The 24262-nt window shown below is 40.3% G+C and overlaps 1 protein-coding gene and 1 non-coding gene across 3 annotated transcripts in view; both read left to right on the forward strand.

The window, feature by feature from the left end:
* The window catches only part of LOC124787968, a 110087-nt gene that overhangs the window by 24313 nt on the left and 61512 nt on the right, over positions 1–24262 (forward strand). For both annotated transcript variants that reach the window (XM_047254973.1, XM_047254974.1), the window contains exon 2: positions 1977–2104. In XM_047254973.1, coding sequence (XP_047110929.1) covers positions 1995–2104 — 110 coding nt within the window. In that variant the 5' untranslated portion in view covers positions 1977–1994. The remainder of the gene's footprint in view (positions 1–1976; positions 2105–24262) is intronic.
* On the forward strand, positions 2715–2788 carry Trnat-ugu. Its single transcript has one exon. It is a non-coding gene; the product is annotated as a tRNA-Thr (tRNA).

The raw sequence follows: 24262 nt of genomic DNA on the forward strand, positions 1-24262 counted from the left end.
TAAAATAGCCATCTATTTGAAAAGTTCTTGTTCTCTGTATTTTTACCATACATACAGGGTGTTACAAAAAGGTATGGCCAAACTTTCAGGAAACATTCCTCACACACAAATAAAGAAAACATGTTATGTGGACATGTGTCCGGAAACGCTTAATTTCCATGTTAGAGCTCATTATAGTTTCGTCAGTATGTACTGTACTTCCTCGATTCACCGCCATGATTTCATACGGGATACTCTACCTGTGCTGCTAGAACATGTGCCTTTACAAGTACAACACAACATGTGGTTCATGCACGATGGAGCTGCTGCACATTTCAGTCGAAGTGTTCATACGCTTCTCAACAACAGATTCGGTGACCGATGGATTGGTAGAGGCGGACCAATTCCATGGCCTCCACGCTCTCCTGAACTCATCCCTCTTGACTTTCATTTATGGGGGGATTTGTAAGCTCATGTCTACGCAACCCCAGTACCAAATGTAGAGACTCTTCGTGCTCGTATTGTGGACGGCTGTGACACAATACGCCGTTCTCCAGGGCTGCATCAGTGCATCAGGGATTCCATGTGATGGAGGGTGGATGCATGTATCCTCGCTAACTGAGGACATTTTGAACATTTCCTGTAACAAAGTGTTTGAAGTCACGCTGGTATGTTCTGTTGCTGTGTTTTTCCATTCCATGATGAATGTGATTTGAAGAGAAGTAATAAAATGAGCTCTCTAACATGGAAAGCAAGCGTTCCCGGACACATGTCCACATAACATATTTTCTTTCTTTGTGTGTGAGGAATGTTTCCTGAAAGTTGGGCCGTACCTTTTTGTAACACCCTGTATATTAATAGAACCCAGTACGTTGTCCTTGATGGTGAGTGTTCATCGGAGGTGAGGGTATCATCTGGAGTGCTCCAGAGAAGTGTGCTAGGTCTGCTGTTGTTTTCTATCCACATAAATGATCTTTTGGATAGGGTGGATAGCAATGTGTGGCTGTTTGCTGATGTGTGGTGTACGGGAAGGTGTTGTCGTTGAGTGACTGTAGGAGGATACAAGATGACTTGGACAGGATTTGTGATTGGTGTTAAGAATGGCAGCTAACTCTAAATATAGATAAATGTAAATTAATGCAGATGAATAGGAAAAAGAATCCTGTAATGTTTGAGTACTCCATTAGTTGTGTAGTGCTTGACAGTCACGTCGATTAAATATTTGGGCGTAACATTGCAGAGCGATATGAAGTGGGACAAGCATGTAATGGCAGTTGTGGGGAAGGTGGATAGTCGTCTTTGCTTCATTGGTAGAATTTTGGGAAGATGTGGTTCATCTGTAAAGGAGATTGCTTATAAAACACTAATACGACCTATTCTTGAGTATTGCTGGAGCGTTTGGGATCCCTATCAGGTCGGATTGAGGGAGGACATAGAAGCAATTCAGAGGTGGGCTGCTAGATTTGTTACTGGTAGGTTTGATCATCATGTGAGTGTTCCGGAAATGCTTCAGGAACTCGGGTGGGAGTATCTAGAGGAAAGGAGGCATTCTTTTCGTGAATTGCTACTGAGGAAATTTAGAGAACCAGCATTTGAGGCTGACTTCAGTACAATTTTACTGCCACCAACTTACATTTCGCGGAAAGACCACAAAGATAAGATACGAGAGATTAGGGCTCGTACAGAGGCATATAGGCAGTCATTTTTCCCTCGTTCTGTTTGGAAGTGGAACAGGGAGAGTGGATGCTAGTTGTGGTACGATGTACCCTCCGCCACACACTGTATGGTGGATTGCGGAGTATGTATGTACATGTAGATGTAGAAAGGTCTGTATAATTTTCTTGAGCTGCCGTTAGTTTGAGACCATGGAGGGCGACGAGTATGGTGCGAACAGTGCTAGAAATCAAACTTCTTCTTTCCTTACATTTTCAATTATTTTGAGTGATACATGTACAGTACTTCTACACTTAATTACACCAGTGTTTATTATTTTTCAGGTTCAAGCCTAACAGTCAATGGGCTTTATAGATGATGAGCTTAAAGAAGTGTCAAAACTGTGTGAGCATGTCATTCAAGGGAGTAGACTTATTTCCTGTGTGCAGTCAATGGTGCGAGTTGAAATAAGGTATGTTAGTAATACTCTGTTAATTATTTTAGCTTTTTCTCTCTGACCATTTGGCTATGAGGTGTCACACTACATATTCCAGTGCACTCTTACTCTTTGTTGTATTGTGTTGCATCACTGTTGTTCAAGAAACATTGAGTGCCTTGTTCTTATTTTGGAGGCCCAGCCAACCCGCAATGGTTTTAACAATATATGTGAATAGACAAACATTTAGATTGTATATGAAGTTCTTGAAAGAACAGATACTGTTGATGACCGTGCAGCTTTTCCCTGGAATAAATGATGACTAACTGAAACCCTCAGCTGCCGACAGGTGTTGTTGATATACATGGATGTGGACAGCTGAAAATGTGTGCCCCGACCGGTCGGGGCACACATTTTCAGTCATATATATAGTTAAAAGGCTACCCAGTCATTGACCTTTGTCTGTGCGAATGCGCACAGGTTGCCCAAACTCTTACGGGAATCGCCTAAGTGTGCGCGAGTAATGAGTGGATGGGCAAATGTCTATAAGGTACTTTACATATGTAGAATTGTGGACAGTTGGGAATGTGAGTCTCACGGGAAGCGTGCATGGGATAAGTCCCTGCAGTCGCGCTATTCATCTGTGTCCTCGGTGGCTCAGATGGATAGAGCGTCTGCCATGTAAGCAGGAGATCCCGGGTTCGAGTCCCGGTCGGGGCACACATTTTCATCTGTTCCCGTTGACATAAGTCAACACCTGTAAGCAGCTAAGGGTGTTCATTTCATTGTAATAACAATAAAAATAACAGTCACTTGAAAATGGGCACACTGCCAAAGCTGTGCAGTAGTGGTGATAACAAAATAAAAGGCTAATTTAATCTAGTTGATAACAACCAGTGGTTGAGATTGTAATCTTTAAAAATATATTGTCTGTTGGCCTTATTTTAACTAAAATATAAGAAGACCCTATTATAACTAAAATATAAGAATTCTGTAACATAGCACTCCACATGAGTAAGAATTAGCAAATGTAATGAATTGTGACAAGTCAGTGGCTTTGACATTATGAGGAACAGATTAAAAAATCTGGACTATGAATACAAAACTCAAAGCAGAAACCACCAAAATTAGCAGATAATAGTTTACATAGCTTTTTTCAGTACAATTAGGTTCATGAATAGCATCAACTATTCCTATCTATGTTTGTAGTGATGATGAAAAATGGTGCATTTATGTCAGTATCGAATATGAAAAGAATTGCTCAACTCTAAGAAAAGAAAAACTATCCATACAAATGTTTCTGCCTCTCCACGAGAGATAACATAATGTGTTCTTTGAGATGGCGGCGGCATTGTTGGCATTGTGTATGACAAAATGCTTCTTGGAAATACATTGGAGCTACTGAAATTCTAAGTCAGTATCTCGGATTTTTAGCTACTGCACTGGGGGGGAGACGACTATTAAGACATCTAATCAGGTGGTGCTGAAATATGATAATGTATAACGAACTACATGCTGTTATCAAGATGGAAACAGTTATCCACTAGGTTGCCTGGGAGGGAGTTCCACATGGTCCATATTTTGATGATCTTGTTCATTCAGAATTCATGTCCTCTGTCCATTTACCTTTTGACAACATATTTGTTAAAAGACCTACTTTCCAAACTTGATCTGACAGCTTCTTCAGTTGTGGTGGTGGTGGTGGTGATGATGATGGTCTTCAGTCCAAAGACTGGTTTAATGTGGCTGTCCATGCTAGTCTATCCCGTGCAAGTCTCATCATCTCTGTATAACTGCTACAATCTACATCCACTTGAGTCTAGTTACTGCATTCATTTTGTAATCTTTGTCTACAATTCTGCCACCCCCCCCCTCCTCCCCCCTTTCCTTCTATTACCAAATTGACAATGCCTTGATGTCTCACCATGTGTCCTATCAACCAGTCCCTTCTTGTCAAGTTGTCCCATAAATTTCTCTTTTCACCAATTTGATCCTGCAATAAATTTCTCTTTTCCCTAATACATGTGTATGATCACTTCCACTGGCAGTAATGCAAAGAATGGTGGAATGAGCAGTGGGTTCCTGACATCTGTTATCGCAGAGTTCAAGTAGTGAACAGCTAACCAAAAACAAATCTGGAGTGTAGCAAATACGAACAGTCTAGGGAGCAATCCGAATCAAAAACATAATACAGGCAAGACGAAAACTCTACTTCTCAATAGCATGTACTTATGCAGCTATGAACTAGTCAGAGTAACTGACCAGTCTCGGGCCGCAGTATTTACTGGCAGTCCACTGCAGTGGACAGCTCCACAGCCCCACATGACAGGCCTGTGGCGGTGCATCGCACGGGAGCAAGCTGTGGCTGGAGTATGTAGCTTGAATATCTCTGACCTGTTCTCTGTATTGATACTTGGTCTTGACGGGGAATCCAAATCACTGTCAGATACTAAACCACTGCCCCCGCTAATTGGCAGTTGGGCCAAAAACAGCCTGGCCTGTGCTGACTTAATCGAGGAAGGGCAGAGAGAGATACCAAACCCCCCTGTCAAAGGCTCCTGCGGCAGGTCTTCAGCTCAACTGGCTGGATCAGATGCCAGTGCAGGCAGTGGAATTGACAACCAGTCAATGGGTTCTGGGGTGGAGATCTTGGCCAGATTGTAGCTGAGGGAGAGAGTGGGGGGGGGGGGGGGGAGGGGACGTGGACGGTACTTCTCATTACACCGGAGGTGATTTTGATGCTTCACGAAATGCTCGTGACCAACTGCAACCTCAAACATTTGTTGCCCCTTGTTGCCAACGATGATGCCTTTGGTCCACGCAGTGTTCTGGCCAAAGATATGAGCCCAGACATAGCAGCCCACGTGGTAATAGGGTTGTGTACGTGGATGGTGGACCCACTGAGTTGGGCATAGTGGATTGAAGAGGGTGTAGGATCAGTGTCCATTTAAATTTTTGATTGGGTTATTTCCATTGGTGAGGGGTGGACTGGTAGATGGCTAGGAAGCTGGCGAGTGCATCCCTGGAGTTAGCTGTCATTATTATTTTGCATATCTGCATTTTGAAGGTCCTGACCAGCCATGTGGCTTCCGAATCCTGAAACGCAGATGCTGTGAACTGAAGGGTTGTTGTAAAGGTGCTCCTCTATTGCAAATATGATGGATAGTACATGGATGATAGCTGCTGTGGTGGTGGTAGCCATGTGTCAACAAGTAGCAGTCACATTGCTCCTCAGAACCGTCTGGCAAAATTGACATGCAGTATTTGCCAGGGAAAAGTTAGAGAGTGTGTCAACAAATAGCAATCACATTGCTCCTCAGAACCATCTGGCAAAATTGACGTGCACTTTTTGCCAGGGGTCGTCAGTGCATGGCCAAGAATTGAAACACTGTGGCTGGGCTGATGAATATGGGCAGAGTCCTGGCAGTTCCGAATGGACTGTGCTAGGGTGGCATCAACACCAGGCCAGAGCACACAACACCGCGCTGTTGCCTTTATTCTATGCATTCCCCAGTGGGCAATGTGGAGGAGCTTTAGTACATGGCAATGGGGCATGGGAGGAACTACCACCCAGTATTCAGAATTGTTTGTAGCCAACAAATGACACAGTCAGTTATTTTAAGCCTGGTCATAATGAAAAATACAGGTGCGCCATGTCAACTTGGTTCCCCTAGGCAGGTGCTCTGGACAACTGCACTACAGCGGACAACGTCCTGCTGAGTAGCAGCTCGTGGCCTGTTTCTGTCTCTGAGTCAAGCACCATAATTTGGAATTCATCGAGTGTGTGTCACTGATTTGCGTCTAAGTCAAAACGCAGCCCATTGTGCGAGTCACTCTGCATCAGTGTCCTATTGCAAGCAGGAAAGTGAGTGTGCATTTGAGTGCCAAGTGGTGGGCCAGCAACTAACCTAATAGGTGTAATGTCCACCATTGCAGCGGTTGTACCATCTTATTGGGGAGTTTCAAAGGGGAGGCGAATAGTGAAGTAAGGGACCTAAGGTTGGTGATCAGGTGAAACTTAGTACCTTAGAGATATACGTGAAACTTCTTGACTCCAAAAGATAGCCAATGAATCTTTCTTAGTTTGTGAATAATTCCTGTGTGCCACATTTTAATGATTTAGGTGCTGTCCATTATAATTATCCGGGCTGTTATGCCGTGGTCGGTTGATGAATTTTGTCTCAGTTCCCAACGTTTCGTCTCCGACTGCGGGAGACATCTTCAAGGGGGTCCGTAGGTCGATGGGAGGTCCAACACACCCACTGGCTCGCTACTGACTGGGAATTGAGACAAAATTCATCAACCGACCACGGCATAACAGCCCGGATAATTATAATGGACATGATATTTCCGGCCGTGAAAGTCTACATTTTAGTATACTGTAGTGGGCTGTTCTGTGCCATCGGGTTGGCACCAATGCCATAACCTGATGTATCAGTGGCAAATGTTAAGGGTATACGGAACACCCTATGGTTACAATGTTAAATTGAGCTAAAAGTTAGGAACATTTTCTCATTTGTTATTTGGGCGATACTCTTGATTTTTTTCACAGAACGCAGAGATATGTTCTGCTTTTATGCTGAATTATTAATTTTGAAAAAATATTGTATAGTTTTTCAAATATTTTATTTTTTGTAAATGTTAAAAAACGTTATACATTTTAACAAGTATTTTAAAATTTACATCCATTAATACAAAATAATTCCACATATCTTTTAATTCAGATATATTAGAAGGTCTTAAGGAACAACTACAGAAAATTTTATCTTTCTGCTATAAATAGGCCCTGAGAAAATGTACCTTATACACAAAAAACTAAAGTTACGGGAAATTAGCTTCAAAGTTTTTACTTCAGTACAAGCCTGCTCAATAGCTTGTATCATCAGAATCGTCCAACAGCTTCCTCTTGATGGCTCTGCTATGCTTTGAATATACTTTTATGGCATTATCTGAAGACCTGAGCCGTTCCTTGTCCAAACAAAGCATAGCTGCGGCAGTTCGTAGTACTACACAGAGCCCCAACTTCTGCAGAACTTTGCACTTTGTTATATTGCCCTGATTGAATGATGAAACAGCATCATAAACGCCAAAGTGAAGTGTGTTTATACCCACAAACACAGTTTTAGGTTGTCTATTCCATATCACATGGTTCACACACTCATTTGGATTTTGAGTCCGGCCATGAAGACATTTCTTTAGTAGACTAATATCTGCGAGGTCTCGGAATATTGGTTTTATTTCATCCATTATGGCAGGTGGCAGGTGATGAGGGTGATTGTATTGTTTCTTAGTTACCTTGCCTCTGTTGTACTTGCACCAACTATCGTCTCCTTTTGGACATAGCCCATGTTGGGGATTCTCATTGTTTGAAGCTGTATGTAAAAACAGAGCCCAGACTACTCTTCTCATTAATTCTACATCTGCTGTATTCTGTCTTATTGCTAGCACTTCTGAATATGATCTATTGTAGCATCTGTCAGTCTATTTTTCCCATCTAAAGTTTTTCCATCGCTCAATTTCTTGCCTTTCATGCTAGCCTTGAGCCGTCGAAGTCTTGATCCCATCCTTTTCTGAACATGGCCAACACACTCCAGTTTGGAAATTTTCACATCATTACCATAGGGTCTCAGTTCCTCAATTTCTTTGAAAGCCTTTGAGCCACCATCTCCAAGATAATTTATGTATCTAACGTTGTACCATTTTACTGAGCGTTGATAAATACTTCTTACACCAGCAACTTCCATACCACCACTTGACCCATAGTAATTTGCCATACACTCCTCTTCATGTTTAGTTTTCATTTTCTCCTTGCATCTGCAATGCTTGGAAAGTATTGCCACATCAACTACCTTACCAGTGTCCACACTTTTAGCTGTTACTACACCATTCAGCGATGTGTGGCCTCTCTTCTGCCAGCTTCCATCAGAAGCTATGGACAAGTCTCTGCTATTATTATTTTCAACAACTGCTTCCTCAACAGCATCTTTCATGTTTTCCTGTGCCACATCTTCTACAGCAGAGCCTATTGCAATTATGTGTTCGATAAATTTTGAAGGTGGAGGAGGGAGGTTCATCACACCACACAACATGGCACCTGCAGCCCTGCCCTTTCCTATACACCGTAATACATAAACCAGTCTAATGTTTATATCGTATAGTTTACCTGTATCTGCAGTAACATGTGAGGAATTGAAGAAAGTAACACTGTGTTTGCAATAACTGCACATCAACTCTAATTCACAAGCAAGCCCTACATGTAAGTTTGTTTTCAATGAAACACCACGTTTTCCACATTGTTTGCAGCACACATTGTTCTCCAAAACGTCCGATAATAAAGAGACGTTAATTACCTCATATTTTGTAGTCCCAGCATTTAGTTTCTTGTATTCTTCTTCAGTTCCAGCTAGTTTTCTTCTTGAAGCACTTTCCGGTGTAGTGGCAGCAGCATCACTTAATGTATCACTACCAGTGTTGAGGTTAGTCGCTACTGGGACATCAGATACTGATGAAGATGAATCAGATGAATTTTTAGTTCACTTTACTTTCTTGCGCCAATGTACACACTTTCTAAGTACCTTCAGACTAGGTCTTGGCATGTTGAAGGAAAGAAAACTCAATGACTTCTCCACATACGACTTTCACAACAATGACATGGATGTATTTACAAAGGAAACGGTACAAATGGTGCAGACTCTATTGTCAACTGTCTAGCAGTGTAGCCAACAGAAAAGCTAACTCTCTTGTGCTCAATTATATCTCTGGCAAGGCTGTCTATATCAGGTATATTTCGCGTCTCATATACAAGGTGCGGAACATTGTGTGTCAAAATTATTTTAAAAAAATATTTAAAGTAGTTCTATTCACGTCATCCAAATATTTTATACATGGTATTAAATGGGAGAGTCTAAATTTTTCGAAAATGCATTTATCCAAAAATCGATTTTTTCATCGAAAAACTCATTCCATATACCCTTAAATGTTTGCCAGGTGGAATGTTACTAAACAAGAGAATTACCTAAGGAACTTTTTAAGTTGCACCAAAGCTTTCCGGCACACCTCTTAACACAGGAATTTAGCACCATTTTTCTGCAAATGATTAAGCAGATGGGAAATCTGGATCGTGTTTTTCACAAAAAAATCTAAAGATAATATGAAAATATAGGAACAAGCAATGAGAATGACTCCCTGCCCTTCTACCTTCTATATGCTTCCTAAAGTCCATAAACCCAATCATGCAGGACGCCCCATTGTGGCCAGTTTCTGTGCCCCCCCCCCCCCCACCCCCACTCCCGAGAGAATCTCTGTTCTCGTAGACCAACACCTTTAGCCTATTACCCACAACCTACCCTCTCTTATAAAAATACCAACCATTTTCCACCACTGACTCTCCACAGTTCCTGTTCCTTTACACCACATGGTGCCTTGCTTGTCACTATTGGTGCCACCTCCCTTGACACTAACATCCCTAATGCCCACGGCATCCCCACTATTGAACACATTTCCCAATGCCTGATGGGTTCCAAATCTACAACCTCCTTCCTGGTCACCATCATCAGCTATATTCTCGCCCACAATTACTTCTCCTGTGAAGGCATTAACTACAAATAAACCTGTGGTACAGCCATGAGCACTCACAAGGCACTGTCCTATGCCAACCTATTCACAGTCTATCTAAAGGAATCCTTTCTAAACACCCAGCATCCCAAACCCCTCGCCTCATTCAGACTCAGTGATGACATCTTCTTCGTCTGGATCGAGGATGAGGACACCCTATCCACATTCCTCCACCCCCCCCCCCCCCCCCTTCCCTTCACCTGGTCTTACTCAGCCTAACAAGCCACCTTCCCCGATGTTGACCTCCTCCTCAAAGATTGCTATGTCAGTACCTGCATCCACATCAAACCTACCAACTATCAGTAATACCTCCATTTCAACAGCTGCCACCCATTCTGTACCAAGAAGTCTCTTCCATAAATCCCAGCCACACGTGGTCAATGTGAAAAAAAAAAAAACAACAACGAGGCTCCGGCCGGAGTAGGAGCAGGAGAGGGGCTAGAGGGTAAGGACCAAGAGTAACGAAGATTGAGGCCTGGAGTGTCACGGAAACATAAGATATGTTGCAGGGAGAGTTCGTACCTGTGCAATTCAGAAAAGCTGGTGTTGGTGGGAAGGATCCACAAGGCACAGGTTGTGAAGCAGCCATTGAAATGAAGAACGTTGTGTTGTTCAGCATGCTCAGCAATGGGGTGGTTCATCTGTTTCTTGGCCAGCTTGTTGGTGATCATTCATGTGGACAGACAGCTTGTTCATTGTCATGCTCACGTAGAATGCAGCACAGTATTTGTAGCTTAGCTTGTAGGTCACATGACTGGTTTCACATATATTCCTGCTTTTGATGGGGTTGGTGATGCATGTGACTGGGTTGTTGTAAGTGGTGGTGGGAGGATGTATGGGACAGGTCTTGCAGCTAAGTCTTTTGCAGGGACAGGAGCCTTGAGGCAAGGGGTTGGGAGCATGAGTTGTGTAGGTATAGACAAGGATATCATGTAGGTTCTGTGGGCGGTGGAAAACTACAGGGGGGTGGGGGGTGGGAAGGATAGCGGGTAGGACAGTCCTCATTTCAGGGCATGAAGAGATGTAGTCAAAACCCTGGTGGAGAATGTGATTTAGTTGCTCCAGTCCTGAGTGGTACTACATCACAAGGGGAATGCTCCTCTGTGACTGGAGGGTGGGACTTCGGGAGTTGGTGGGTGACTTAAGAGATAAGGCACAAGAGATCCTTTTTTTAAATTTTTTTTATTTTTTATTATTTTTTTATATATAATATTGAGAGGATAATTATGGACTGTGAAGGTCTCACTGAGACCCTCAGTTTATTTCAAGAGGGATACCATGTCCTAAGAAGTGATATCCATGTGCTGCTAGGCTGTGTGGAGGAGACTTCTTAGTATGGAAAGGGTGCCAGCTGTCAATGTGGAGGTATTGTTGGTAGTTAATAGGTTTGACGTGGACAGAAGTACTAATATAGCCGTCTTTGAGGTGGAGGTTAACATTAAGGAACGTGGCTTGTTGGGTTGAATAGGACCAAGTGAAGCGAATGGGAGAGAAGGCATTGAGGTTCAGGAGGAATGTGGATAAGGTGTCCTCACCCTCGGTTCAGATCAAGAAGATATCATAAATGAATCTGAACCAGGCGAGGGGTTTGGGATTCTGGGTGTTTAGGAAGGACATGAATAGGTTGGCATAGGATGGTGCTACGTGGGTGCCCATAACCATCATTGGATTTGTGTGTGTAGGTAATGCCTTAAAAAGAGAAGTAATTGTGGATGAGGATATAGTTGGTCATTATGACCAGGAAGGAGGTTGTAGATTTGAAATCCACTCGGCATTGGGAAAGGCAGTATTCAATAGCAGTAAGGCTGTGGGAATTAGGGATTTTAGTGTAAGGGGAGGTGAAATCAATAGTGACGAGCATGGCACCATGTGGTAAAGGAATAGGAACTGTGGAGAATCGGTAGAGGAAATGGTTGGTATCTTTCATATAGAAGGTTAGGTTGTGGTTAGTAGGGTGAAGGTGTTGGTCTACAAGAGCAGATATTCTCTCAGTGGGGGCACAGAAGCTGGTGATAATGGGGCGTCCTGGGTGGTTGGGTTGGGTTTATGGATGTTAAGAAGCATGTAGCAGACAGGAGTGCAGGGAATGGTTAGGGTGAGGAGAGAGATAAGACTCCAGGTAGAGGTTGTGGCATGGGCCTAAGGATTTGAGGAGAGACTAGAGATCTGTTGGATTTCTGGAATGGTGTCACTGTAGGTGGATGAATCTGACAACTGGCAGAGTGCTTCCACCATGTAAATCTTGTTGTTCAATACAACTGTGTTGGAACCTTTGTCAGCAGGCAGGATTATAAGATTGAGATCAGTTTTTATGAAGTGGATTGCACTTCTTTCTGTGGATGTAAGGTTAGTTTGCAAGTTGAGGGATTTGGGGAATGATGGTGAGGCTAGGTCCTAGTTTAAGACATCCTGGAAAGTTAACAGGGGGTGATTTAGAGGCAGTGGGGGTGGATGATTGTTGTGTGGAGGAGTGAACTGAGTGAGGGAGGGTTCAGCATTGCTCTTTGGTTAAGTCTGATTGTTAGGGTTGATGAAGTAAGTTTTTCCATTGTAGGGATTGGGATAAGGAGAGAAGGTCTTTAACAAGTCCTGCATGATCGCATTTGTGAGTGGGGCAAAAAGGGAGGCCTTTGGAAAAGACTGATATTTCTGTGCAGCTAAGAGTTTTGGAGGAAAGGTTCATGATTGTGTTACAGGTTTGTTTAAGTTCTGGATTCTATATATGGTGTTGGGAGGGAGTTTCAGCCTTATACAAAAACAGATCTCTCATGCCTTATCTCTCCAGTCACCCCCCCCCCCCCCCCACCTCTCAAAGTTCCACTGTCCATCCACAGAGGAGCATTCCCCTTGTGAAATAGTACCTCCCAGAACTGGAGCAACAGAATCACATTCTCCACCAGGGTTTCGACTACCTCTCGTCATGCCCTGAAATGAGGAGTGTCCTATCCACTATCCTTCCCACCCATTTCCGCTGCCCATCGATCCTACACAATATCCTTGTCCATCCTTATACAACTCTTGCTCCCAGCCCCTTGCTTCATGGCTCGTATCCCTTAATAGATGTAAGTGCAAGACCTGGCCTGTACATCCTCTCATTGCAAACCAGATTACCTTTAACATTTAACAACTTTTCATTTCAACAGACTTCTGATTGTACTAAATCTTAATGTAGAGGTACAGTTATGTTTATATTGGCTAATAGAAAATAAGGCCTCACTTAATTTTAATGCAAATGGAGTAAGATTGAAAAAAGATAAGTGTACTAATCAAGTGCCTTTCAAAAGTAAGTCTGTAGAGTTTATGCAAGAACTGGAAGAAGTGAAGTATGTTAACATGGTAGCTACAGCCAATACCAATGCAATGGATAGATCACTCATAACAGAGGAAGCACTATCATAGGAGTCCACACATAGAAGTACAAGAAGAAATACAGAAAATGGCTTACAGTGATATTACAGAATGTAGTCTAGCACATGTAGTAATTACGTATTAGTAGTGAGAAAACCGAATGGGGATGTTTGTTTGGTATTAGATGCTCCAACTTTGAATAAACACATTGAAACAGAAAAAGAGAGATCCATTCTTACTGAAGAATTAATATGTAAGTTTGAACAATGAAAGTTTTTTTAGTTTGAAGGACCTGACAATCAGATACTGCCAGGGTGCCCTGCACAAAGATTCTAGACTCTATATGTCATTCTTGTTTGACGAAAAGTCTTACCAGTTGAGGTTACCTCCCTTTGGTTTAAATATATCTGTAGTGATTTTCATGCGGGTCCTAGACAAAGCTGTGGGTAAAGACATAATACAGGAATGAATACTGTAATACTGGAACTAATAATGTGGGTGGATGATCTACTGTTGGTTCCTAAAACCTGGAAGGAACATTGCTGCCTGCTTATTAAAACATTAAAAAGTTTGCAGGAGAGTGGCATGACAATAAAACTGAGTAAATCTTGTTTTGGGAGAGAAGAATTGAAGTTTTAGGGCATATTGTAGGAGTAAAAGGGAGACAGCCTTATCCAGAACAAATTCAGGCAATAAAAGATTGCCCAGCCCCAGGAAGTGTAAAATAATTACATTTATTTATGGGGTTAGCTGGCTTCTATAGGCATTTTGTAAAAGGTCGATCTATGAACGATCATTGAGTCTTGAATCTTTTGGAGCAATGGCCTCAGTGGATTTTGGATTAAAGCATAATGGAAGCAATTAACAATACTAAGCAGGTTCTGTTGCAAGCCAAAATTTTAGTTATCCTAAAATGCATCAGCCCTTTAAACTGGCAATGGACAATTGGGATATGGAATTGGGTGTAAGTTGTTTCAAAGGGCGAGGGATCCCAATAAGATAGAGCATAATACAATAGCTTTTGCCAGTAGAAATCTTAACAAGCTCAAATAAAATTACACAGCTGCTGAAAAGGAATTATTGTCCATAGTTAGGGATTTATTTGAAACTATTATTTGGGGTTCAGAAATCATTGGGCCTTATTGTCTTGAGTGGAGAGTAGACAACTACACAGTAGATTAATGAAACGGCTACTTCCTTTACAAGAGTTCAAAAGTAAACTATATGAAAGGATCATAAAACCTAGAGCTAGATGTGCTTTCACAACTACCTGTGGGAATGAATACAGGAGTTAAAACCATAGTCCCTGGTGTTATCTCTAGAATAAAGTTTTTAGCTATAAGTTCCATGAACAAGAAGGTAAGAATATTGGTTAGAAAAACGAAAACTGGCCTGAAAACTGATAAATGTTTTGGGAAAGTAATAGAGCGGCGTGCAGAAAATACCTTACCAGGAGATGGTAAGAAGAAATGCTTCTTCAAAGGGGATACCTTATTTTGGAGACAGTGTGAAAAGTCATGTCATTGGAAGTTATGTTTATGTAAGATAGTAGTAGAGAATCTAATTTGGTTCATACATAGGGGGCATGGCTATTTTTGTACACCAATGTACATCCAACATATGACAAAGTTTTGTTTTTTAAAAAATTGAATTAGAGCAATGAATAGTTTATTAAGAATTTTTTATCTCTATCCCAAGGTTAAAAAGGTAATAACAAATAAATTATTTGTTGTGTCTAGTAATTTCTAAAGCATTACAAGACTTAACAGCAACATATTTTTTTGGCCCTTTGCCGAAAGGCAGAGGCGGTGTTTTTTATATTTTAGTCTTAGTAGCCTGTTGTTGGTCAAAATATGTAAAGCTGTATTCTATCAAATTAGCAAATACTACAACTGTAATCAGTTGTAGAGATTATTTCACAAACGTGGGCAAACCAAAACGCTTGCTCACCAATAAGGGACTAAATTTGCAAATAATAGTGACAAAGAGTTTTTGGAATGGGAGGGGTTGAAATATGTACTTATTTCGAAATATCACCCTCAGTTCAACTCATCAGAAAAATGTTCTACGAAGGACATGATGATGATGGGCACAGATGATCCTGGAGTTCAGGTTATCCATAATGAGTTGCCTCATTTGTCAACTGGACTTTACCCAGTAGAAGCATTGAATAAAAAATTCGTTAAGGAACCATTGTTAAAAGTTCTTTTTTTGGGGTAGCAAATAGTTATTTACAAGGAAATATGGAGAGGAATTTGAAAAACAACAAGCACAATGTTGATTGTGGGAACGTAATTGAAAGCAAGTGCCCCAAATTTTAAATTGAACTACGTGGTGCTAGTAAAAATTTTTCATCCCAGTTCATAATAAAAGAAAAAAAAGAGACAGTTTTTCCATTGTTATGAAGGTCAATAAAAAATATTAAGGATTCAAGACCTGAAGGCTGTTTTCTTAATCTGCTCTTTTGAATGGTAAAGAAAAAGATCTGTACGATTAAGACATGATTAAAGAATATGTGTCCTAAGAAACACCTCTCACATAAATTCACACCGTGTGTTAATTTTTCAGATTAACACATGCTAGATATCGAGTTGTCTGCTATGTTTCTTCAGCTTTAGATTTCCGCGTAGGAGTCTCTTACCCTTTTCCATATCTTCTTTAAAATTGTAATTACTTATAATTATCCTGTATTTTACGAGCAACATGATAGAATAAATAATGCATGCACAGTGAGATAATTGTATGTATTGAAAGACTTAGGGTTACATTTGTGTTTGGTAAACAACATAAATAAGCAGACATTGGCCATTAGATGGGCTGCGAAACAGAGATGAGTTGTTTCTTCTGTTACTAGCTGTTAGCTCTGTTACTTTTAACGGAGGAATAAGGGATATACCCTTAGTTTTTAAGGCTAACATCCAAATACAATTGGTGAAATATATAATAGGAAGGCGTTCAGAGTTACAGTAGTATGCAGGTAAATAATGAGTGATTATGTACAGAAGAGTACAATGAATACAGCACAGAAGACAGATTAGGGATGAGGTATGAATACGGAATACAGTAAGAGTATGTTACGTGATACATGTGCAGATGGAGAAGGTAGAGCTGTAAATGATATTAACAAGATATTGTACCCTAAAAATGTGTGGTGTGTTGGGAAGAACAGGTGAACCTAGATGAGAATATTGATCTATACCTGAGAGAAAAAGCAGGATACATAAACAAGGACATAATTGCCATGGAGATTTGAATGATTGTCTAGAGGTAATATTTCTGTGGGAAGAGGTGTGTCTTAACGGTTACTACATGAGTAGGTACTGCTAGTTCTGTTGGTAATCTCAGTGTTCACAGACAAGTTTGCTACAGATTGTAGATCCCAAGTAGGTAAAATCATCAACTACCTGGAGAGGATTGCCGTCAGTGCTGATGGATGGAAGGTTGATGGTTCCCTGTGCCATGATCTTAGTCTTTTGGAGGCTGATGGTAAGACCAAATTTTCCATGTGCATATGATATTTGTTGATTAGATACTGCAGCTCATCCTCTGAGTTTGCTACCAGAGCTGCACCATCTGTGTGTAACAATGTGCGAATAACAATTGTATTGACTTTGGTCTTGACCCTGAGACGGGCAATGTTGAAGAGATTTCCATCGGACCTTGCATGTGAATACACTCCCCCCTTACAGTCTTCAAAAGCAGATCTCAGCAGAAGGGAAAAGAAAATGCCAAACAGAGTAGGAGCTGCTTTACACTGCTATTTAAAGGGAGTGATTCCGATGTTTTGCCATTGAAACAGACTGAATTCTGCTCACTAAATCAAATGCTTTGACGGGGTCAACAAAAGCAATATACAGTGGTCTCCGCTGCTCATGGCACTTGTCTTTCAGTTGTTGTAGAGAAAAAATGATGTCCACGGTTGATCGGCCATGTCTGAAACCACATTGAGTCCTGGGTAGATTCTAGATGCTAGGAATTGCAATCGCATTGGGATGACTCTTGCATAAGCCTTCCCAACTGCACTCAACAGTTAAATGCCTATGTAATTGTTGCAATCACTTCTGTCTCCTTTCTATTTATACAAAGTAACAATCGTTGAATTTCACGTACGTAGTGGGATATAGACGTCTTCCCAGATGGTTGTGAGAAGTGAATGTAGATTTTTTTTTTTTTTTTTTTTTTTTTTTTTCATTCCAATTGATCCGTAGTGAGGAGGTTCTCCAGGATGTGGAACATGTCAGAAAAACAACAATACATGACAAATATTTACAACTAAAACAAATAAGCTAATGTACCATTCCACAGGTCCCAAGTGGAATGATCGTCATTTTTTAATGAACACTAAGAGTCATTTTACAAATACTATTGCACTGAATTTAAAATAAAAAAGTTTTTTATTTATTTATAAGGTAAGAAACATGTAATACAACTACTGTAATACTTATTTACAATGAACACATTACTGCACTGAAATGGTGCAGAAGTTAGATTATACTTACACACACACAAGCACACACACACACACACACACACACACACAAATTTTCAGTGAACACATTACTGCACTGAAATTGTGCAGAAGTTATGTTGTACTTATATACAAATCAGTTGGTTTTCCTAAGAAATTCATCAATGGAGTAGAAGGAGTTGGCCACCAATAAATCCTTTAGGCTTCTCTTAAACTGAATTTCATTGGTTGTTAAGCTTTTTATGGCTGCTGGCAAGTTATTGAAAATGTGTGTTCCTGAATAATGCACACCTTTTTGTACAAGACTAAGTGACTTTAAATCCTTGTGAAGATTATTCTTATTTCTAGTATTGATTCCATGAATTGAGCTGTTGGTTTGAAAAAGTGATATATTTTTAATGACAAATTTCATTAAGGAATAAATATATTGGGAAGCTGTAGTTAGTATCCCTAGTTCCCTAAACAGGCTTCTGCAGGATGTTCTTGAGTTCACACCACATATAATTCTTACTGCACGTTTTTGTGCCCGGAAAACTTTAGCTTGGCTTGATGAATTCAACCAGAACATAATCCCATATGACATTATGGAATGAAAGTAAGCATAGTATGCTAGCTTTTTCATTTTTATATCCCCTATGTCTGACAAAATTCGCATTGCAAACAGAGATTTGTTAAGACGCTTCAGCAGTTCTGTGGTGTGCTCCTCCCAGTTGAATTTATTATCAAGCTGTAATCCCAAGAATTTAACACCGTCCACTTCTTCTATCTTCTTGTCATCATATGTTAGACATATACTCTTGGGACACCCCTTACAAGTTCTGAACTGCATGTAGTGTGTTTTTTCAAAGTTTAGTGACAAAGAATTGGCTAGGAACCAGTGATTAATGTCCACAAATATTTTATTGGCTGATCTTTCTAAGACTACACTTGATTTGCTATTTATTGCAATGTTTGTATCATCAGCAAACAAAACAAACTTGGCATCTGGTAATGTTACTGATGAAAGGTCATTGATATACACAAGAAAAAGTAAGGGCCCCAAAATGGAACCTTGTGGGACCCCACATGTAATTAGTTCCCAGTTGGATGATGCCTGATAGCTTGATACATGTCTCTTTCCTAATAACACCCTTTGTTTCCTGCCAGAGATATAAGATTTGAACCATTTTGCAGCATTTCCTGTTACACTATAATATTCTAGTTTACTTAAAAGGATATTGTGATTTACACAGTCAAATGCCTTTGACAGATCACAAAATATACCAGTTGCCTGCAATTTTTTGTCTAATGAATTAAGTACATTTTCACTGTAAGTGTAGATAGCCTTCTCAATATCAGAACCTTTTAGAAATCCAAACTGTGACTTTGACAGTATGTTATTTGAGATAAGATGGTTATAAAGACGACTGTACATTACTTTTTCGAAAATTTTTGAGAATGCTGGCAACAGTGAAATTGGACGGAAATTTGATGCTATTTCTTTATCTCCCTTCTTAAACAGTGGCTTAACTTCAGCATATTTCAGCCATTCGGGAAATATTCCACTGATAAACGACGGGTTACACAGATAGCTTAATATGTTACTTAGCTCAGAATCACATTCTTTAATTAACTTTGTTGATATTTCATCATACCCACTAGATGTTTTTGATTTTAAAGATTTTATGATGGACGTTATTTCTGTTGGGGTAGTGAGGGTCAAATTCATATTATGGAAGTTACTTGAAATGTCTGGTCTAAGGTAATCCATAGCAGCATCTACCGAACCTGACAACCCCATCTTTTCAGTAACAGTTATAAAATGTTTGTTAAAAAGTTCTGCAACACTATACACATCTGTCACCAATGCATCATTTACTCTTAATGCTATTTGTTCCTCTTCATGTCTGGTTCTACCGGTCTCCTCCTTCACTATATCCCATATTGTCTTTATTTTGTTATCTGATATGACTATCTTTTCCTTGTAATATATTTGCTTTGACATCCGTATTACAGTCTTTAATATTTTGCAGTATTTCTTATAATGTGCTATAGCATCAACATTGGAAATGTTTCGGATTGACAGATACAGTTTTCTTTTTGTTTTACAAGATACCCCTATTCCTCGAGTAATCCATGGCTTCTTTGTAGACTTTGCTCTAACCTTGGTAAGTTTTGGGGGAAAGCAGTGTTCAAATAAGGTAAGCACTTTATTAGCAAAAATGTTATATTTTTCATTCATGCCATGAGCACTGTAAACATCAGTCCAGTGAATGTCTCTGAGGAGTGTCCTAAAATAATCAATTTTTGGCTTACTGATTACCCTCTTGAGCTCAGATTTAACAGATTTTATATCCTGTTCAGTATTAACATTTAAAAGAAGGAACTGCATGTCATGGTCTGAGAGGCCATTGACTATTGGTTTTGTAATATAATTTTGTTCATTTGACTTTTCTATAAAGATATTATCAATGGCTGTTTGTGAGCAAGTGGTTATCCTAGTGGGGAACTTTACTGTGGGAATTAAGTTGAATGATAGTGTTACTAACTCAAATAGGTTCTTATTGGGAGAGTCTTTAAGGAAATCTACATTGAAATCACCAGCAACCACTTCTTTGTTTTTGGTTGTTAAATGGGCCAGTACAGCTTCAAGGTGGTTTACAAACAGATTAAAGTTACCTGCAGGTGCTCGATATACACTTAATATTATGAAAGATTTTTTGTGAAAATCTAATTCTGTTGCACATGCTTCCATATGCTGTTCTAGGCAAAATTTATGAATGTCTATGTTCTTAAATTTATGACAGTTCCTGATGAATGTGGCAACTCCTCCTTTCTCCATTTCTGATCTACAAAAATGAGATGCTAACCTAAACCCTGTAACACTTAAAAGTTCTATACCAGTGGTCACATGATGTTCAGAGAGGCAGATTATGTCAGCTGGGTTTGAAGACTCTAATTCATCTATGCAGATAGTTAATTCATTAATTTTATTTCTCAGTCCTCGAATATTTTGATGCAATAAAGATAGCTGACATTTCACATTGACTGACTTAAAATTGGGTGGAGTTAAAATATCTGCTGACAGTTGAAAATTCTTAACCAATGGCTGTTTATGTTGATGTAATAAGCTGGAATTATGTTTTTTGATTTCTTTCTCAAACTGAAGGTTTGTCTCAGTTCTAACTTCTCTTAAAATTTGTTTTCTTTCTGTCCTCCCTACCCTAAAAAAGGGTCTTTTCTGAATCCTATAACCACTGGTATTTTACCACTCATGACAGTGCCTCCCCCCTTTAACTTTCTTGCTATTTCCCCAGCCAATTTACCCTTCCCCTTCCTGTTGAGGTGAAGGCCATGCCTAGTATAATCCCACCTACTGATAGAATCAACATGAACCACACCAATGTGTGACCCCGCACCCGACATGAGCAGCCGTTCCAGCTCCAAATTAACTCTCTTGACAGAAGAGTTCAAATGAGGTCGGTCATGGCGCCCAAGAACAGATACAAACTCAACACTGGTATGCCTCGATGCTGATGCAATCTTCGCCAGGTCACACTCTACGCTGTACCCAGGATCTCTGTCAATACTGTTACCTGCCCCACCCACTATAACCACGGTGTCTTCCTTAGTGAAATCTTTGCAAAGTGATCCTAAATCCTCTGTCACCTGCTCCAGACCAGCACTAGGTTTAAAAAAATTGGTGACCTGGTATTCTGATCCTAGTTCATCCTGCAAGAGTTGGCCAACACCTCTTCCATGGGAACTACCTAACAACAACACTTTCTTTCTCTTTACTGATTTCCCTACATTCTTACTTTTCAATTTGTTGCTGAAAGTTTGTTGTGCCCTGTCTACACCTGTAGAAGGACAGGCTTGTTATACTTAATGATCTCTGTAGGGATCCCATCTTCGCCTGGAGCCTTTTCATTAGCTAGGCAATCTATTACTCTGCCAAGTTCTTCCATAGTGGGCATTACATCAAGCTCTTCCATAACTGGCATTTGTTTGATGGCATCAAGTGCATCCTTCCTTACTTCATTTTCAGCTGCATACAGCTCGAGGTAGTGTTCAACCCAGCGCTCCATCTGCTTGGCTTCATCAGTAATAACTTCTCCTGTTTTTGTCTTCAGAAGAGCTGTTTTTTCTGACAGTTGGACCAACTACTTTCTTACTACCACCGTACATAGCCTTAATGTTTCTTGAATCGGCAGCTTTCTGTATATCTGCACATAAATTTCGCCAGTAGTTATTTGCGCATCTCCTAGATGTTTGTTGTGCTCTGTTCTTTGCTTCTCGCCAGTCATCCTGAGTTCTTCCATTTGGGTTTCTTTTATAAGCAAGCAGGGCTTTCTGTTTTGCCTCAATGACTGGTTCCATCTCCTCCAAATTTTGCTCCGACCAGTTCTTGTTTCTATTGTCTTTGATTCCATAGGCTAATATTGCCAAGATGTAGATGGCGTCAGAAAGTTGTGCCCATTTGTTATCAATATTCATTTCTGTTTGTGCATTTCTTGATAAAGCACTTTCAAAACTAATGGCAAATTCTTGTTTTCGTGGTGAGCTATGAATATGATATGTGTTGATCCGTGGTTGACCTCTCTGTTTAGGGTGTGATATTTCTTAGGGGTGAGCCTCAGTCTGCTCACCACCAAAGCATGGTCAGTGTTGCAGTCAGCTCTATGATAGCTTCGTGTCAGTAGGACATTTTTTAGATCTGTATGCCTAGCTATGACAAAATCAAGTTTGTGCCAGTGATGAGAGTGGGGGTATCTCCAGGTCACCTTTTGTCAATCTTTAAGTTGGAAATATGTGTTTGTGATACACAGACCATGAAAGCAGCACACTTCTAACTGTCTCTGGCCATTATCATTTATTTTTCCCACTCCATGATGACCCATACAAGTCGGCCACATGTCATTATCTGACCCAACTCTAGCATTAACCCTTTCGGTCACGAATTATTTTTTTCCTGAATAAAAAAGTCATGGCTTTGCTATCCAGTTCTTCGAATTAAATTATGATTTTTCAGATGTATAAAATATTCTGAATTGCCCCCCAAGGGGGGGATACAATGCGTCCCCAAATGAGGACACTGTGTTCAAGTGGGTGCAGTATAAGTCGAAAAAGTCAAAGTAATTTGTTTGATTTTATTTCACTAAAATACATAAATTGCACAACGCTTACTGAATGATTATATACGTAAACCATGGTTTTACACTTGTGAATAATGATAATCAAGGAAACAATTTTTTTATCCAGACATAAGTGAATGTTACATTTTACACAATAAAATTTCCTTTTTGTCTTTGCAGCCCAGTTTCTTGCACTTGTCAAATGATTTTTTTGTTACTGACCTCTGGAAGATACCCAGTGTTGTCCAAAAGAACTTAAGTTCCTGGATGAACCTCCGCATTGGCTCCATCATTTTCCTCTTGTTCAAAATTATCGCCAGGATCATCACACAGTTCGTCAGTTTCAGATGAATTAAAGATCTCTATAACTTCTTCTTATGTAAGTGGACTTTGTCTGTCTTGGACACGGGGTATTGTGAAATCACCATAAGATGACTAAAAAGACATCGAAACAATGTCCTAAATTCCTGTGCTATTAAAACCTTTCAATGTCCTCACTTGGAGACATGTATAAAGTTATAAATATGTCACTTACCTTTTGTTCTGAAAGACACCTTTAGTTTTCACCTTCAAGAATCCACTATCCTACTGCACAAATAACTTTTTTAACCTAAATTCAGAAGATATTAACTGGCTGATGGGAGGTACAAAGATTACTGGGAAACGTCCATGTGACTGTGCACATTCAGTTTTGTTTTGTGTACCACAGATTGACAGATGTCGACACTGATCTCAAATAAACACTCTGCTTGTGACAATATGAGCACAACAATTACAAAAGGTAAAATTTAACGAATTTTAATATATTAAGCATTTATTTAGTCTGTCCTTACATGAGGACGCCACGACCGAAAGGGTTAAAGTCACCTATAATACATAGTGACTCTGAGCCAAGTACTTAGGGTATTCTGTCACTGAGTAAATCATAAAACAGATCCTTCTATGTTGGATGATAAGATGGGAGCGTACACATTAAAGATGTTGGTAGTTCCACTTGAGCCGGCCGGAGTGGCTGAGCGGTTCTAGGAGCTTCAGTCTGGAACCGCGCGGCTGCTACAGTCGCAGGTTCGAATCCTGCCTCGGGCATGGATGTGTGTGATATCCTTAGGTTGGTTAGGTTTAAGTAGTTCTAAGTTCTAGGGGACTGATGACCTCAGATGTTAAGTCCCATAGTACTCAGAGCCATTTGAACCAGTTCCACTTGAAAAGCATGCTTGTAAAGTAAGAATCTACTCTGTTCCACCAGATGGTGGCATAATGCTGTTCAGGAGGGTGTTTTTAACTGCGACTCCTACACTGTGTAGTCTTGGCTCATTTTGTGACATCCCCTGCCAGAAAAATGTGTAATTAGCTTCTCTAATAGAGCCTGTGTCTGGTAGCCACATCTCCTGTTCTCCCACAATGTCCAGATTGAAGCAATGGAGTTCCCTATCAATAACTGCAGTCTTACGAATGAAATCAACCTCTTGGGTATCGTCAATACATCTTGAACACATGGTCCTGACATTCCAGGTGGCAATACAAAATGGCAGTTTCTTTATTATTTCCTTTTCCTTATTTTATCTACCCGCTTGTTGAAGATCACTTCTAAGCTCCATACACCCTGTGAAGCAGGCGGGTAGTGGTGGGATAGCACCTTAATGACTGGGG

This window comes from Schistocerca piceifrons, chromosome 3 (genome assembly GCF_021461385.2).
Source record: "Schistocerca piceifrons isolate TAMUIC-IGC-003096 chromosome 3, iqSchPice1.1, whole genome shotgun sequence".
Lineage (NCBI taxonomy): Eukaryota > Metazoa > Arthropoda > Insecta > Orthoptera > Acrididae > Schistocerca > Schistocerca piceifrons.